This window comes from Paramormyrops kingsleyae, chromosome 14, assembly GCF_048594095.1.
Source record: "Paramormyrops kingsleyae isolate MSU_618 chromosome 14, PKINGS_0.4, whole genome shotgun sequence".
Lineage (NCBI taxonomy): Eukaryota > Metazoa > Chordata > Actinopteri > Osteoglossiformes > Mormyridae > Paramormyrops > Paramormyrops kingsleyae.
Genome location: NC_132810.1, coordinates 1153424 through 1170000, shown reverse-complemented (window position 1 = coordinate 1170000; position 16577 = coordinate 1153424). Strand labels below are relative to the sequence as shown.

At 42.0% G+C, this 16577-nt stretch overlaps 1 protein-coding gene across 6 annotated transcripts in view; it reads right to left on the bottom strand.

The window, feature by feature from the left end:
• Nucleotides 1-16577, bottom strand: part of kif26ba (kinesin family member 26Ba) — a 101364-nt gene that overhangs the window by 5433 nt on the left and 79354 nt on the right. For 4 of the 6 annotated variants that reach the window (XM_072699020.1, XM_072699017.1, XM_072699018.1 and 1 more), the window contains 7 exons: nt 14893-15105; nt 14179-14272; nt 11576-11838; nt 10132-10315; nt 7859-8018; nt 4250-4412; nt 376-3757 (listed from right to left, as the gene is read on the bottom strand). In XM_072699020.1, the coding sequence (XP_072555121.1) occupies nt 376-3757; nt 4250-4412; nt 7859-8018; nt 10132-10315; nt 11576-11838; nt 14179-14272; nt 14893-15105 (4459 nt within the window). The remainder of the gene's footprint in view (nt 1-375; nt 3758-4249; nt 4413-7858; nt 8019-10131; nt 10316-11575; nt 11839-14178; nt 14273-14892; nt 15106-16577) is intronic. The other 2 variants (XM_072699019.1, XM_072699021.1) reach the window with 1 other exon arrangement.

Genomic DNA, 16577 nt, shown 5'->3' with positions numbered 1-16577 from the left:
ACATTAATACCATTAAATTTCAGATATGAAATCACTGTTTAATCACTATTATAAATGATTTTAAAGCTGGGCGAAACATATACTCTCTGTGTGATAGTATAGGACAGGGCTATTCAAATCACAGCCTTCCTTTACCTGTGAGCCGGGTGTAAAGTCTATGTGGCCAATCAGAATCAGTGATTACCTGGGAGAATTGAAAACATGGTCTGGATGTGGCACCGAGGTCCAGATTTGAAGAGCCCTGGTATCGGAATATTCAATAAAATAATAGAAGTTTAAACCAGTATAAGAAAAGTTAATCATTTGTTCTCTCACCTTTTACAGATCTACTTTTTTATATAACAGTCTCTGTTACCTAAACACAAGGAGCCCTACCTGTGTTGTTCCTTTTCTTTGAGTTCTTCAGGCTCCTGCGTCCGCTGGTACAGCTGCTGTTCTCGCTCATGGAGTCCTGGGCTGACGAGGTGCTGCCGGTGGCTTCGCTGTCCCGCATCATGCTCTCGTAGCCGCTGCTGCCCCCGCTGTGGTAGAACAGGGCGGTCTTGCCCATGGCTGGGGGTAGCTCCCCGCTCAGTACACTGCTATTGTCGCTGGCATGACCGCTACTGCACCGATGTGGCCGGCGGGGGGCTGTGATCTTGCTGTAGGGGGACGGCAGAGTGTGTGCCACAGGCCGCTCCTCACCCTGGAGCCCTGCTCTGTCGTCAGAGTCACAGGCCCCCCGGGCATGACTGGCCCTGGAGCCCCCACTTCCCTGCAACAGCTCGGAAATGCGGCCGTTCACGGCCCTCAGCGGGAGCTTGGATGCTAGCCCTGAGCCCCGGGTGCGGCTCAGCGACTGAGTGGACCAGGAGCTCTGTGTCTGGGTCTTCCCATTGGGAGGCAGGCTGGAACTCCTGTTGACAGACTGTGGCAGCGACTTGGTGGAGAAGCTCAGGGTCTTGGTGCTAGAGGCAGACAGGCTTCGGGCCTTTGGACTTGCCATGAGCAGCTTGCTGACTGCTGAGATTTTAGACTGACCCGTCTTGGGTGACTGCGCCACAGTACTGGGCCCATTAGTGGGAGAGGACACTGAGCCACGGCTGAAGCTTCTGCCTGTGCGTGGCATGGTGCAGTCCCTCCCAACATTGCCCTTCGAGCCCACTGAGGTCTGGCTTTCCGCCCTCTCTAGGGACAGGTACTCGTAATGACCTATGCCGGATCTTCCCAAGGAGTTGGTCCTGTTAGCTAGCTGTTCTAGCTTTGCGCTAAAGAGTCTACTGCTCTCTAGATTAGCACCTTTTGGTTTTCCAGTAAGGGCAAAATCCTCAGATGTACCTGCTAGCAAAGACGTATGGTTGAGTGTTTGAGTGCTGCCTGAGCTATGCTGTGGACTGGCTCTATTCTTCTGATCTAGACTAGACTTTCTTACTGGTGGTAGAGGGGGAATCCCTTTCGGCCGTGCAAAAAAGCCTTGTTTTGCAGACGAGCCTCTCCTTTCCAGCGTGGCCCTGGGGCTGCACGGTGTGGAAGTGGTGACACCTAAGCCTTTCCCCTCCCCGCTCATGGATCGCAGAGACCCCTCCTCAAGGTCATCCTGTCTGTTCAGACGATGCCAACCGCGTGGAAGGCTAGCCGTCCTGAAAATGCCTGCCGAATACAAAGAGGTCGGGCATTCCAATGTGTTTAAGACCATTTCGCAGCCGTCCACAACCCTCTTCAAGGCGTCGGGTGAGCAGGCTGTCTCTCCGCTGCTGGAGCTCAGTCTGTCAGCTGGGCTCCAGTTAGTCACTGCATTCACTGGCCTCTTCTCCGGCTTTCCCTCGCAGACCAGTTCCTTCAGCTTGGATTCATCATCATCCCGCTTAAACCATGGGTCATCAAAGCTGATTTCAGTGGAAAGTGGGACAGGAGGTGTTCTGGAATCCTTGATTTTCGGATTCTTGGCGGGTACTTGACCAGGGTCCTGTGCAGACATGGGCTTCACGGCAACACAGGGGTGAATATTGATGTTAGTCTTGAAGCTACCGGAGTCCCCGAATGTTTGCATGTTAGAAACAGAGGCTGTAGTTTTGCCGAGCAAAGGAATCTTTTTCGGTTTTTCCTTGCTTGCAGGGCTTTTCACATTTCCGTTCTCAGCATCCACTTGCGCAGCACTGTTCTCTTGGCTCTTGCCTGCACTCAAGTAGCCAAGGTTGTTGCAGTGTGCCATCTCTGAACGGTCATGCTGCTGCAGCTCAGCCAGTGCGTCCCCCTGACTGTGACATTGCTGAGCAACAAAGCTATGACAGGACTGGTCCCCATCGCTTCCAGTGCTCATTTCACTAAGCCAGGAACTTATGGAGGAGCGACAACTTGGAACGGAGGCCACCTCTCCCTCAGTCTTAAAGAGAGGGAGGAGCTTGTTGAGGTTCACCTCTGAAATCGGTGCAGTGGTAGCAGTGGAACTGGGGAAGACCTCCAGGTCCTCACTCATGCTGCTAATGATACTAACAGGTCGTGACCCCGAGGCTAGGGCCTGCACAGAACAGTCGCTGTTGAAGCTTATGATGCTGGTGGGCCGGCCGTTTTCCATCACCCCGTTGATGGTGAGCTCCTCCACTAGCGTGAACACCAGCTCATCCTCACCGTTTAGCTCCAGCGGCTGCTGCATTGTCACGGTGGTGGTGCTCTTTGCCTCCTTCTTGTCGTCCAAAGGTAGCTGTGGCAGGTCGTCGGCCAAGGTCTCAGCAGAACCCATGCTGATAGAGGAGGAGGACATCATGACTTGTGGGCTCATTCCGGCAGGTGAGGTCCTGGAATCGTGCTGCAGCAAGGACTCAGTGGAGGATTTCCCACTATCCCTGTTCAGGGCATTAGATGACAGGGGCGGAGTACCAGGCACGACACCTTTCTGGGTGTATACTTTGCAGCGCTGGGATGGGGAAGAGGGGGCTTTGTACTCTGAGGTTTTAGACAAGCTGGCAATGCCCAACCTAGGAGAACCCATTGGGCGTGACTTACCCTCACTAGAAATTGATTCCATGCTATCATGCAGGGTAGGGCTCATGCTTCTCTGAGAATCGCTTGTTTGAATGAGGTTGCTGCCTGTCACACTCCTACAGCTGGACAGGGTGCAGCTGCTTGATATCGACAGACTTTCAATAATGGACTTGGCGATCTCTGCCTCCTCCACCACCTCTTGAATTTCCTCAAGCTGCTGGTCATTAGTGAGTTTCTTAGCCATGCGTGATGCCACATTGTTTTTGATTTCCTGTCCCCAGGCAGGCACAGGGTCCAGTTTGGTGACCCGGTTGGCCGGAAGCTCCTCAAAAGGGAAGCTGCTGACCTCCTCGCTCCCGTCGATGCACTCCAGCCGCTCCTGCAGTTCAGCAAAAGTGTTGCACTTGAGGCAGTCTTTCTCCTGTTTTCCAGAATCAGCACCCTCTTCTGCTATCTGCTGTTGCTGGATTGGCTGGATCTGTTGCGTTGACTCTTGCAGCTTCCCCTGTTCAACTTTGTTCTTATGCAGAGATGGAATAATTGGCACGAACTCGGGGGGACCCTCGTTATCTGTCAGCTCCTTGTCTGACAGGGCAGAGCCATTCGGTCCCACATAGATAACTGTGTCACATGACTGCTCACTGCTGGAGTAGTCGTCAGGGTCACTTGCAAGGTGCAGAAGGGGTAGGTCGGGATCCACAACATTCCGGGAGTTGAATGTCCTTAGCTGCGTAGGTCGGCGCATCTTTCCCTCCTCACAGGAACTCTCCCCCCCTGAAGAACTGGATGTGTACTGCTGATGGGTCAGAAATTTTTGTAATAAGTGCAAGTAGCATCACACGTACATTCACTCAAAAAGCAAAAGCACGCAAACTCATCACAGAAAGAGCTGAAGCTGGATCCAAACCAAACATGGAATGGTGTCACAATACTACCTGCTGAGCTATCAGAACACCCACACATTCTGATAGTCTACCCTCATCTGAAAGCCCTGCTGAAAAAACAGCTAAAAACCAGCATATTCTGGTAGCTGGTTTTAGTTAGTCTGAGACAGTTTAGGCGTGTCCCAGATGTCCCAGCTCTTGCTGCTCTTTGATAGTTTAGCTGGGTGGGTCTCACCAGTTGGTCATGCTGGTGTGGGCAGCCTATCAAGCTGATCGTGCTGGTATGATCAACTAAACCATCAAACCATCACATGAAAACATACCTTAAGATGGTCTACTATCAAAAGTTGGTCAACAGCTTAACCAGCTTAAGCTGTTTTCTTTTTGGCAATGAGGACTCTTACTTTTGCCTTCTTCTTCTTCATCCTGAGAACCCGCGATGCAATCTGGATGGTGGACAGGGTCTCAGAGAAGTGACTCGGCGAGGCGGAGATGTGGGCGATCATCGTGGTGCGGCAGTTCATGTTGCCCAGTGACTCGCGCAGCAGCATGGTCAGCTTGCTGTCTCTGCAGCACACAAAAGCAGCATTCTTCCTGTTCAAGCCTGCCAACTACCAAGTGGGTAAGCAATTTACACCTATTTATGAATGAAGTTCCCTCCAAAAATTGTGTTAGAATGTCACACGGAATTTGTGATGCACATATTATAGAAACGTAATACTGGACTATTAAAAAGGTTTTGTGAGGCTTGTATAAATATTAAATAATGTGCTGAGCTGTTATTTTCTAGTTTAATTAATTCTCATGATATGTGTTAACTCCCCTTATTCATTTCCTTTAATTTGTTTGGGTCTTAAATACATTAGTTTTCCTTTAATGTCTTACTAGAAATATTTTATACCCACGGGGTGTGGAAAATGTGAAACCCAAGTGACTGCCTTCTAATAATATAAGATTTTTGACCAGTTTGTAAGCAGTCAATGTACATTTTATTCTGTGTTACAGCACCAGATATTTTAATGCTGGTTATTGATTCATAAGCATAGTGGATAAAGACGAGCCATAATGTTTTGCATGTGTGATGTCTCTGGTGTTTAATGCATTAATCTCTTAGCTTACTGTAGCTTTTAGCGAGGGAAAGTTCTGAAAATGTTTGAGGCCTGCAGGGATGAGAGATCATTTTCATGTGTTTGAAAAGCAGCTTTCGGGCAGCACTGGCTTGTCGGTTAGCTTCCCACAGATGAGTGAGCTTTATCTCTGGCCCATGGCAGCCACTAGAGGGGATATGTGATTGATGGGCAACTGAGAAACGTCAAATCAGTACACAACCTAGTGGTGTCCTCAAACCCCAGGAACTTGGGGCATGTAAAGAAATAATTTCAATGATTCAAAATCCCATTTTGGAAATGACATGCTGACTGATTTTCATTACCTTCGACTACATGAGTGAAAGTCATGTGCTATTGTGCAAGGCTAATGCACAAGGGTAGATGGCTGTGAAGGGGGCACTATAAAGACTATGAAAGGCTGTGTATGGATGCAACATTTCAAAAAATGCAATCTTGTATAATATCAGAACAAGGTAATTAGCAGAAGTTGAATGCAGATCATGCACTGCACACAGCTTACTGTATGGACATCGGTATGCCTGTGTTTAAGACAAATGAATTATGGTGGCCCTTGGCAAAAGACTGCTGCTTGTTAATTGTTGCTTTGTTTTCTGTTTCGTTATTGTAAAGACTATGTCTTGGGTTGTCTTACTGCAAAATACACATTTTGGTTTTCCAGATTTTTTTCTTTTATATTTTCTTTTGCCAAGAATGACTGTTGAGCTTTCATCTACTGTTGGCCAATTCCAATGAAAAAATATTACAAAATAGATTATTTATTTTTGCATATGGAGAAAATGTGAAAGCAGATTGGGACATTTAGTTATGCAAAGTTTTAATATGAAAACTGGATGCAAAGTCTCAGTTGGATCAGATATATCTTCAGGACATTCGAGGCCATGAAAATTTAATGATGCTTATTCACAAAAACAACAAATTTAATTAAAACAATATCTCTAACTGGCATTCAATTCCCAGCTATTTTGTTTGATTTTTTTGTTTATGTTGTGCTTTTAGATTTCAGATAAAGCAAAGTTCACTACTTCTCACATTAGTAAAGTGGTACTACCTTTGAGAAAAAAACAGTGAATAACTTCAATGCAAGCAAGCAATTTCATTGCTTGTTCTGATAGTTGAATTTACATAAAATCTACATAAAATCAGAATATATGTAGCTGTGAATCTGTCAACTGTGCATCTTAAAAAATGCAAACTGAAGTGTTAGATTTAATATATTAGAGGCTCTTAGCCAAGGATCTGTAAAATATTTAATCTTGTATATGTAGTGATACTGTTTTTCAGTGTCAAAAGCAACAGTATATCCAAGACAGGTGTGAATTTTGAGACCAAGTGGCTGTTGATGAAAAAATTACAGTACTGATAATAATAATGATACAATGTAAAATAACATGTCTACAGTTTGTCAATGTGATTAAATAAACATAATGGGTATTGTAGTGAAGCAGAGACCTTCCAACGATACAGACGTATTGTTTTACAAATGAGCTGCTCTTGCGTATTGGAAAGTAAATGTTGGAACTGAGTAAGCCATAGGCTAAACTTAAGCCTGCTTATTTCTCTTATTATAAAGGTGCCTGCAGCTACAATTGGTTTCATTCATTAGACTGAGTATTTCACTTTGTTAATTATTTTTTTTAAATACAGAAAAAAATACGGAACAAAACTTCTCATCTGACAATGAAAACAACACTTCTGCAGAAGGACAAAAGAATGAAACTGGTAGAAATCAGCTTATTAAATTAATGAAAGAAAGACTCCTGGCTTTTGCATTGGCTTTATGTTAATTTATGTTACATTTAAGCAATATCTTCAAAATACTGCACTTATTCTAAACGGCCTGAAACTCTAATAATGTAATTCTCTCCAGAGTGTTCACTATTCCAACTTAAACCAACCTTTTTCTTTGCAATGTAAATTTGACATGATTAAATAAAAAATATTTTAGCCCAAGAGGAAGAGATCTGGCTCAAAGTTTGCATATTTTTATTTCAAAGTTTTATCGCAATACCTTTATGGTTTTTAGCCTACCTACTCCATTCTATATGCTTAATTAAATCTATATTCAAAATTTGAATGGATTGCAATAAATCATCCAATAGCTTCCCTTCTTTATCCAATTACCTTTCAATTGCTTACCCAGTGCAGGGTTGCAGCCAATCACAGGCAGTGAAGGTCACATGCCAGGGGACGACATTACAAGGCACAAACACACAGTGTACGCTCAACTGCATTCTCAGAAACCGACTCAACACGCAAAGTCCACACACAGAGTGGGTCAGTATTCCAGCCTCCAACCCTGGGAGTCTGACGTCAACATGCCCCCCCCCCCCCTTTGTCATATTTTCCAAACCTTATTCCAAAACTTATCTTGACTGCAATGTTTTCCTTCTCGAGATATTAACAGCCAGATGCTTTGAACTGATAAATCAGCAGCCACACATATTTTAAATGTGATTTTTCCACCTTGTTGCCTAAAGAGAATTGAGGAGGTAATTTCCAAAAGTCACAGGATATGTTTTCAAGAAAATATCTGTAATGACTCTTGGAAATGTAATGAAAGCTTTTTATTGGATTACATGAGGACTGACTGAGTTTTGGTTCACAATACTGTAACATATGATGAGAAAGTCTGACTTTAGGTTAAAAAAAAAAAAAAAAAAAACTCCAAACAATGGACTGAGTGAATTTTGGAAATTTAACATGAGGACTGAGTGAGTTTTGGTTCCCAGTACTGTTGATGGAACTGATGAGGAACCATGACTTTAGGTCACTGGTGGTCTCATCATTAAAAAAAAAAAAATGGACTGAGTGAGTTTTGGTTTTCTCATGATTTCTCGATTCTCATGCCTGCCCATGAGCAGACACAGAGGGAGGGGGCATTACTTGTAGGGGATGTGCTTGCTGCCATTGACCAGAGCCAGGATGACGTTGCCCAAGGCGGCGAGGGAGAGGCAGAGGCCGGCGGTACTATCGCGGGTCTTGCTGAGAACCTTCACGCAACTGCCCATGTCAATCAAATGCAGCCTGCTCCTGCCACCAGACACTGATGAAGAAAAGAGAACATGGGTAAGGGTGGGAGCAGCAGAATGTATATGTGAAGAACCGCAGGACTAATAATGTAACGAGATGCTGCCGGAACAGTGCATTAGATGGTGGGAGGGGTCTAATCCCTACTAAATGATACACCTCCACCCCCCCCCCCCCACATACACTCTCCTCACCTGTCCAAAAAAACTTCCACATAAAACATCACATAAAAACCCCAACTTTGTGTGACTTGTCTCAATGTACTCAGGTTCACCAGTTCTGTGTCTGAGGCTGCCCTTCTCTTTGTCACCACTATGAGGCGCTGCTTCAGTTTCCGTGAGATTTGTCTCAGAATTTGAGCAGTTTCAGATCTTCATAAAATGTGGCTGCTCAGTTTGAAAAAGATCCATCAAATACTTTTTCTGTTATCGCGCTAACAAGATAAGTGGGTCTCAAAACCATATCCATTCCCTGTCCACTGATCAGTAGGCCCTCTTTATTTATCCTCTCTCCTATTAAGATATTAACAATTAAAACACAAGCTTGTATCCAAAGGATTGTGCAGTGTTTTATGCTTATGTAAGGTTGTGCTTGAGCCTCACAGCAACTGGGCCTAGACACATGTGCGCAAGACACACTTTGGAGAAACCTTTGTTTGTTCACCTTGAGTGGAGAGGATATTACAGATGCTGTGAGATGACTGATTTAAACCTTTTTTGCAGTAGAATGTCAATGACATACATAAGTAACAAGAACTAATCTAAAAATTCCACTGCTAATACCAACTGTTATAAAGCTATGAAGGTGTATCTTTCTTTTTTTAAAAAATCACTCATTCAAATACATGTAACACTGACCTTGTTTATCACATATTGAGTTGAAAACATTTATAGCTGTTGTTCAACATAAACTGAGGAGAGTTTAAAGGAAGAACACCCTCCAACTTTCGTACAAAAGGGCTCTGTAGCAAGCATGTTAAGACGAATGAGTGGCCAATCTTTTAATAGTATCGTTGAACCTATTTCCGTTATAAATTTTCTGATTTCCCCTCCACCAATAAAAGACATATTACACTGGATTCTGTAAAATAGGACATGTGCTATGCTCAGCTCAGATCAAAATGTATACGTGTACGTATATAGAGCGATCATTGTGTACAATCTTGGAATTAAGTCAAGTATGTATACCACCCAAGGGCCAGTGAGAACATCTGGTTCTGCTTTGCGTTTTTGTGCAACCCTTGTAAAGCAAGCAGGCCGCCCAAGTTAGACAGAGGTCCCTGTGATAAGGGAAATTACTTATGTTCTCAGGAAACAGATAGCATTAGCGCTACAGTGCCTCAGATTAGACTTCTCCCGGCACATTTCTGCTGCCAAAGTGAGGAACTCGCACCCCCTCAGTGGCACCCGCTCAGAATACGATTAGCATTGAACATCTATTTATACACTGGGCCTGAAACTTCTGAGGCTGGCAGAAGACATCATACCCTGGATGATCAGCACAATGGCCATTTCACATATGGCCTTTAGTTAGCCACCAATCAAGATTATTTGCAAATGGAAAGCTCAGATTTTGATGTATGAATGTTTAATTCATAGAACACGCAGTACCCCATGAAAAGAATACCTTCTGGCTAGCTTACTTTCAGAGGCGGACATTTCAGGTCCAGAAAGTAAAAATCCAAACCAGGATTTTGTTTCAACCAACCAGTTGAGTACTCTGTCATTGTGACTCTTTATAGTCAACTGGTTGGTTGAAACAAAATCCTGGTTTGGAGTTTTACTTTCTGGACCTGAAACGTCCGCCTCTGCTTACTTCTCAGTAGGTCTTTTTTAGCCTATACCCTAACATACACTGGGAAGCAATCATCAGCTTCTCTCTGCGAAATGCTGTTAGTGGAGATAGAGTGGGAGGGGCTGACACGATGCCATACTCTGTAGGCAAAGTGTTCATGGGGGGAGACAGGGGCATCACTATGGCTGTTTTAGGGAGGCTTTAGCCCCTCCCAAGATAAATGTAGTATGTTCTCATTCATCTTCATTAAAATCAGACTCCCTCCCAGTGAAGGCTTAGCGCCCCCCCCCCCCTTTTATAAATCACATGTGATGCTCCTGGACGTCGGGACTCACTGCCGCCCTTTCCACTTTTCTCCATGCGATACTGGTAGATGTGCAGCGTGAACAGCATGTGGGAGTTGCGGTGCTCCTCTTCGTCGCAGTCGGGCTTGCTGCCGTGGCGAGAGGCGATGGCCGCATCCAGGAAGAAGGCCGCTTTCTCTGCGCTGGGGGCTCGCAGCTCGCTTTGGTTCTGAAGCTAGAGGGATAGGGGGGAACATGCACACAGTATCATAACCAAGTATTCCACACACATTGCATTTTGACCAAGCAAACGGGGCTGGAAACCAAACCTATTTGTGTACTGTACAGATTATAGATCGCACATAGGATTAGGTTTCAATTTGGGTTTGGCTTTGGGTTTGAGGTTTTTTTAATGTGACCAAATGAGAAAGATTCTAATGGATGTTGTTCCTCTGAATGGGCAAATATTGCAGTGATTTAGTGGCCAGAACATGATCAATATACTTTTGAAGAAGCTATTCAGCAAGACACAGTTTGTAAGAACAGATTCCACTGCCTAGTCTGAAGCTGATCACAACAAAGATGATTAACCTCTATTACCAATTACACAGAAACAAATCTGAATGTTTGTAATTATAAAACAGTTTGAAAAAGAGAATCAGTGAAGAACAGTTGGATTCTGTTTGAATAATATTACAGTATTTCAAGTCCAGCTTGCAGATTATTGAATAGATACAGAGGTAGACCAATCCCTGATGCCTTTGACATAGTTTTTTAACAAAGAAAGCTTTGTACAGCATTCATTGGTATTTTTAAAATAGCATAAAGTAAAAATAATTTGCAGATAGATGATTTTGAAATCCACAAGCAGAAACAGTACTCTGTAAAATAATGATAAAAAATACAGTATAGTATATATATAATCCAGTAACATATTGTTTATTGTGTACTGTAGATAATTGTGCATGCTATACTTTTATACGACTGGCAGACAGTAGGTTTTTTTACACCCACATGACCACAAACACGTGACTAAGCGCTATGATGTTATAACAGTTACGACGTCTCTTGGAGATAAGAATTTTTGAGCTCCATAATAATCTTAGGTGATCAGCATTACATATGTGGTCTGTCGTTGACTGAAACGTCTTAATGTGGCGCATGACTGCATTGGAATAGAAATACAAAGTCACAAGGTCACACTTAAAAGTAATGAATTCCTACTGTGGCATTTTCTTGTAATTTCAAAGGCATTTCAAATGTAATTTTAGTCTGCACAATGCATAATTGTGACCTAGCAACCTATTAATTTAAGGTATTTGGTAATTATGCCTTCTGTAGAAAAATCTAGAAAGCTTACAATACCAGTCCGATACCTTATTTACTAATTATTTATTATCGCATTTGAGGTAACAGGTAATACCTGAATTAAACATTTTTGGTGATAAATGAATCATTCTTTTATAATACCATTGCAATAACCTTGTCATCTTACCTGCATTCCACAGATGGGGTCCTCGCAGAGAAATACACCTGGAGATTGGCCGTCTTGCAGGCTGCCTGTGGCCACTTCGGACAGCAGGTCTTTCAGGTTCTCATCCTTTCCCCAGACTTCTACAGCTGACACCCGCACAGAGAATCTAGCACCTGTCTTCTCCTTCCGCTCATTGATCAGCTTGAAAAGCCAGGAAATGGCACAGGGGATGATGCCCAGGTTCTGCATGGAGTCGTCCTTCCCTATCATTGTATACGACTTTCCTGTTGGACAGAGATAAGTGCACTTTCAGCCAGACTCCCTGACTGCGGGCCAGGACACCGCATTCACTGGAAATGTTCGAGTTCTGTGTGTCACAACACCCACACGCACATGTGTGCCTTAGAATCACACCCACACTAAGATCTTCTACTAAGCAACTGTCTGTTAAGATGCCAGCATTAGCTTTGCTAAACAAAGTAACTCAGAGCTAAGCTGTATTTTTCATAGGTTTTCCGCTATCAACTGCACGTCACATTATTTATGAATAGAAAATACAATCAATGATAGATATTTAAGGTTCTTTGTGATTCATTGCCAGCTGGTTACATTATCATGGGATGCCTGTTAAATTTGTTTAGTGTCAAAAATATTTCAGATCCTTAACTTTTGTTGTGGGTATCAACACTGTCTTCAAGTTCAGCAGGCAATCCAATTCTTTCACACTATTCCAATACCTGAACACTCTGTTCATTAGTTTACTGTTAAAATCAGGTTGGCAGGTGATGGAAGTTAATAGTAGAATGAGTTTTTCCTCAGCTGAACTAACCTCTGCTTTAGCGGTCTTATTATAAATTCACTTTCTGTGATTAGCTTTCTGGTGCTTTACATGAAAGAAATCTATTAAAATGTATGTATTCTGTGATGAATTGCATAATCTGCATAATTTGTTATGAAATATGTCTTTAAATTATTATTTGGTGCCCCAATATAATATTCTAGCAATGCAATTCATGTCATGTCTGAATGTCTGAATCTATACAGTAATTTGAACTCTCTTCCACTTGTATTACTATTTCTAATACAGTATCGTGAGAGACAGGCCTCAGCTATCCTTAGGTGATATGCTGATATTGCAGAATGCAGTACATCATCTTACCTTCCTGAAGTTTGAGGGCGATTGCCCATGATGGACACAGTCATACAACGGAATTGGAAAGGTAAGAAATTCAATCAAAAAGTATTTATCTATAAGGATAAATCATAAAATCCAAATTAACTTCAGAGACTATAGTTTCCACTGAGCCATAAAAGGTGAAGTATACCCCGTGATAAGGAATCCTTTCCGTCATTATGAGCAGGACTCCTATTGTAACCATAAAAGAAAGGGCTGTTGATCTTTACGGCACGAACACAATCATCAGAATCCGCAAGACAGAACATGTAGAATTAATCTGTAGAATTTGTTTTGCTTTGTTGGTTATTTTAGGACATGAATAAGCAGAATTCATGACCGTCAGCATGCCTACACCATTTATTTATTACTGCCAGCTATGCTTTAATTCTTCTATGACTGAAAATGCAAAATGTTTGAGCATAAATTTGCACATTTTCTGCTAAGGAAACCAGTCCTCTACATAATGCACAAACTATGAGAAAAGACCTAAATAATTTACTGCTGTCTATACATAGTTAAACAGAGAGATTAAAATTATACTGAAGAAGAAGAAACAATGAAAACAACTTAAACTAGTCAAATTGTCAGCTGTCAGTTAAGACGTTATAGTGTGTATAAAATATATGTACTTAGTTTGAGCTCATTCTTCAAAACTGGTCCTTTCTAGTTTCAGTGTAACATTGTATGAAAGCTGCTAGTTTTTTGTTTATGTCTGATAATTATAAACAAATGACTATGAACACTTTGCTTACGCCTTTGTTGGTAAAGGCTATTTAATTAATATACCATTCAGTTACCATTGGTTCAGTCTTTGGTGAATAAATGCTGTAATTTGAAAGAAGAGGAACAAGAGGTACTACATTGGCTTTTTAATGCTGGTAGAGCAGGTGATTTCATCAGCAAATAAAGAGAGAAGCAGCTTCACATTTTGAGTATTATGTCTACAATCCAGCGAACATTAATGTTACCCTACTGATTAATTACCGAGGTATTCAATCTCTCAAAAGGATCTGACATATTTTAAAAACCGCGCTGAAATACTGAAAGCATGCAAGGATGTTTTGACATTCATTGTGAAAACAATGACCAAAATGGTATTTCAAAATGCTTTGTAGAAAGCCTCTCAGAGCATGTAAAGCAGAAAAATATAGCCACAGTAACAGGAGGTTCATATTTTACGAGTTTCATTGACATTATTGCCTGTAGCTGTTGTACAAAAACCAAGTAAATGTATTGCAAATATGCAAAACTCATTGACTTTACCATTTCTAGTAACCATGTCAACAATATGATTGTACACATAGGTTGTGATGCATCTTAGCAACAACAGCCAGCTAGTTACCACTAACAATAATAAAAAGTGCAATTTCAAAAAGAAGGGAGCATAAAGGGGTTTATGCACATGAGACACGTGGTTATGTTTTCACGGAAGAAGCCACATACTCACCAAGCTTGGAGTGTCCAAAGCAGAAGACACAGCCATCTGCTCCATTGACTACAGACTGTATGACCTCAGCCACTGTACCTGCACATACCTCTGCCTGGAGATAGCGGGGGCATGAGGGGTCACTCATTTGTGGGTCAAAATAATTCACACCAGCTTAAGAATGTCCCACAATATGGAGAAAGGCACTGCACTCCTAAAAGAGTGCTAACAGAGCTATGGTGGTCTAGGGTGAAGAATGGACTAGGTACAGTATAATCAGATAACAGATGTATTACAAAATAGGTACAAAGGATGGACTAGGTACAGTATAATCAGATAACAGATGTATTACAAAATAGGTACAAAGGATGGACTACATCCACATTTGACATTTTTAGGTTTTTGCATGGCTAGATATTATTACATATGATTAGATAATTAGGCACATATGTGTCATGTTAGCTGATATTCAAGAGAGTAAAGCAGGAATATTCATGGGTTTCAGCTATAAACCTTTTTGTCACTATTTTACCTATTTTTAACTACATCACTGTAAAATGTAAAATGTGGCAATTGTTTTATGGCCTATAATGCATTGCACACTACAGTTACAGATTGTAAAACGATGAAAGTCATTTATTGATGAATTTTTATATAAAAGCCACAGCAATTTGACATAGTCTACCATGTCACCTATTGTGACGTTTTATTATTATTCATCACACCAATGTTTACCTGTGAGGCATCATGGGGGAAGGCAGCGTCAAAGGCGAACATCTTGGGTGGAACCTGGCTGACTCCGCCCCTTTTGTGGGAGGAGCTCTGCGGCCCGTTGGCTGCCGGGTCCATTATGGTGACCTGTTTTTTACGAGGGTCCACCTTGAGGAAGGAGCTGGACTCAGATGTGTCTGCTGATGATACTGGGCAAACCCGTAGCATCACTTTAACCTAAACGGATAAACACAATAAAACAACTGTAGTATGCTGGATACAGAGGCTTTCTTACTACATAAAGGCCTTGACTAGGTAACACAGGTGTATTTTCTGGAACATAGAAATATTCCATAACTGTTTTAACTACTTTTCTGTATAACATTTTGTGAACTATTGAATTATGTGTTTTCCGGCATCTACTGAAATGCTTGTCTGTTTGTTTGTTTGTTTGTTTGTTTGTTTGTTTGTTTGTTTGTTCTTGCCATTTGGTATAAGCAATGCAAGGATAATAGAAGACTAGACATCACCAGGCAAACATGTTTCAAAAAGCAGCATAAGCTCATGCTAAAATCAGCCACTGGATTATGGTCTGAAGTGTTTGGTTTACAGAGAGTGGGTCTGTTGTCACAAACAGGGACACTTGTACCAAAAAGCTGCTGCATCCAGGGATATAAACACAATCCGTGTGACACATATTCCATCACAGGATGAAATCTTCAGAGGCGTTGTGCACTAGACAGATTCTAATGCAGCCATTTATACTCTGACAACATTATCACATGCTGTCGTTGCTTTCTGTCTCGTTTCAGGAGGCAAACACAAGACATAAATCCAAAACTGTACACAAAGTCAATACTGTTATGTCTTTTGAGCTGCCTTGAGAGGACCTCCCTGAATTTACATCTGTGTCAGAAGTTTAAACCTCTGTCGTCCTGTCAACAGAGGTTTGAGGGGAAAAAGCACATTTTTCATTCATTAATCACATTTCAAAACCTTTTCAGATAGAAAACACCAGTCAACAGAGGTGCAGCTGGAAAATTTATCACAGTATATTCTGCATGTGTGGTATATGCACTGGTTTGCGTGTTGATTTCCATTTGCCTTTACTGCTTTTGAAAGCCAAAGCTCGCAATTCCAATCTGGCCTGGTTGGACAAAATTGATTACCTACAGCACCAATGAAATCAAGTGATCCAATGGCAGAAACAGCCCTGTCATTGCTCACTTGAGTCTGACATTACTCAGCTAGGCCACCATCCACTATAGTCATGTGCTGTGCGTTTATGGGCCAGGAGGCACCATGCTAGGCTTCATATGCTGAACAGCAAACCTCTTCCTCAGCTGTGCAGCTTTCCTGTGAAGCTCGTCAGCCTCCATAGCTATTTTAGCTTTTGTAGTTATTAGCTACAATTAGTCTCTGTAGCTATTTTAGCTTTTGTAGCGAAGTACAGAAATGCTTGTTGGTATTAACAACAAGTTGCTGGCACAGTTGAATTGTGAATTTGTAGAAAACTACAGAAGACATAGACTGACGTATTGAAATCATCAGTATTTTCAAGACAAAATTACATCTCAAATGTAACATTACTAAAATAAATTACATGAAGGATGCCATTCATGTACAACCTGCATATCAATACCATGTGTGTGTAAAAAAATATATATATTTTTTTTTTAACACATGTATTAAAAAATGAGGTTTTATGA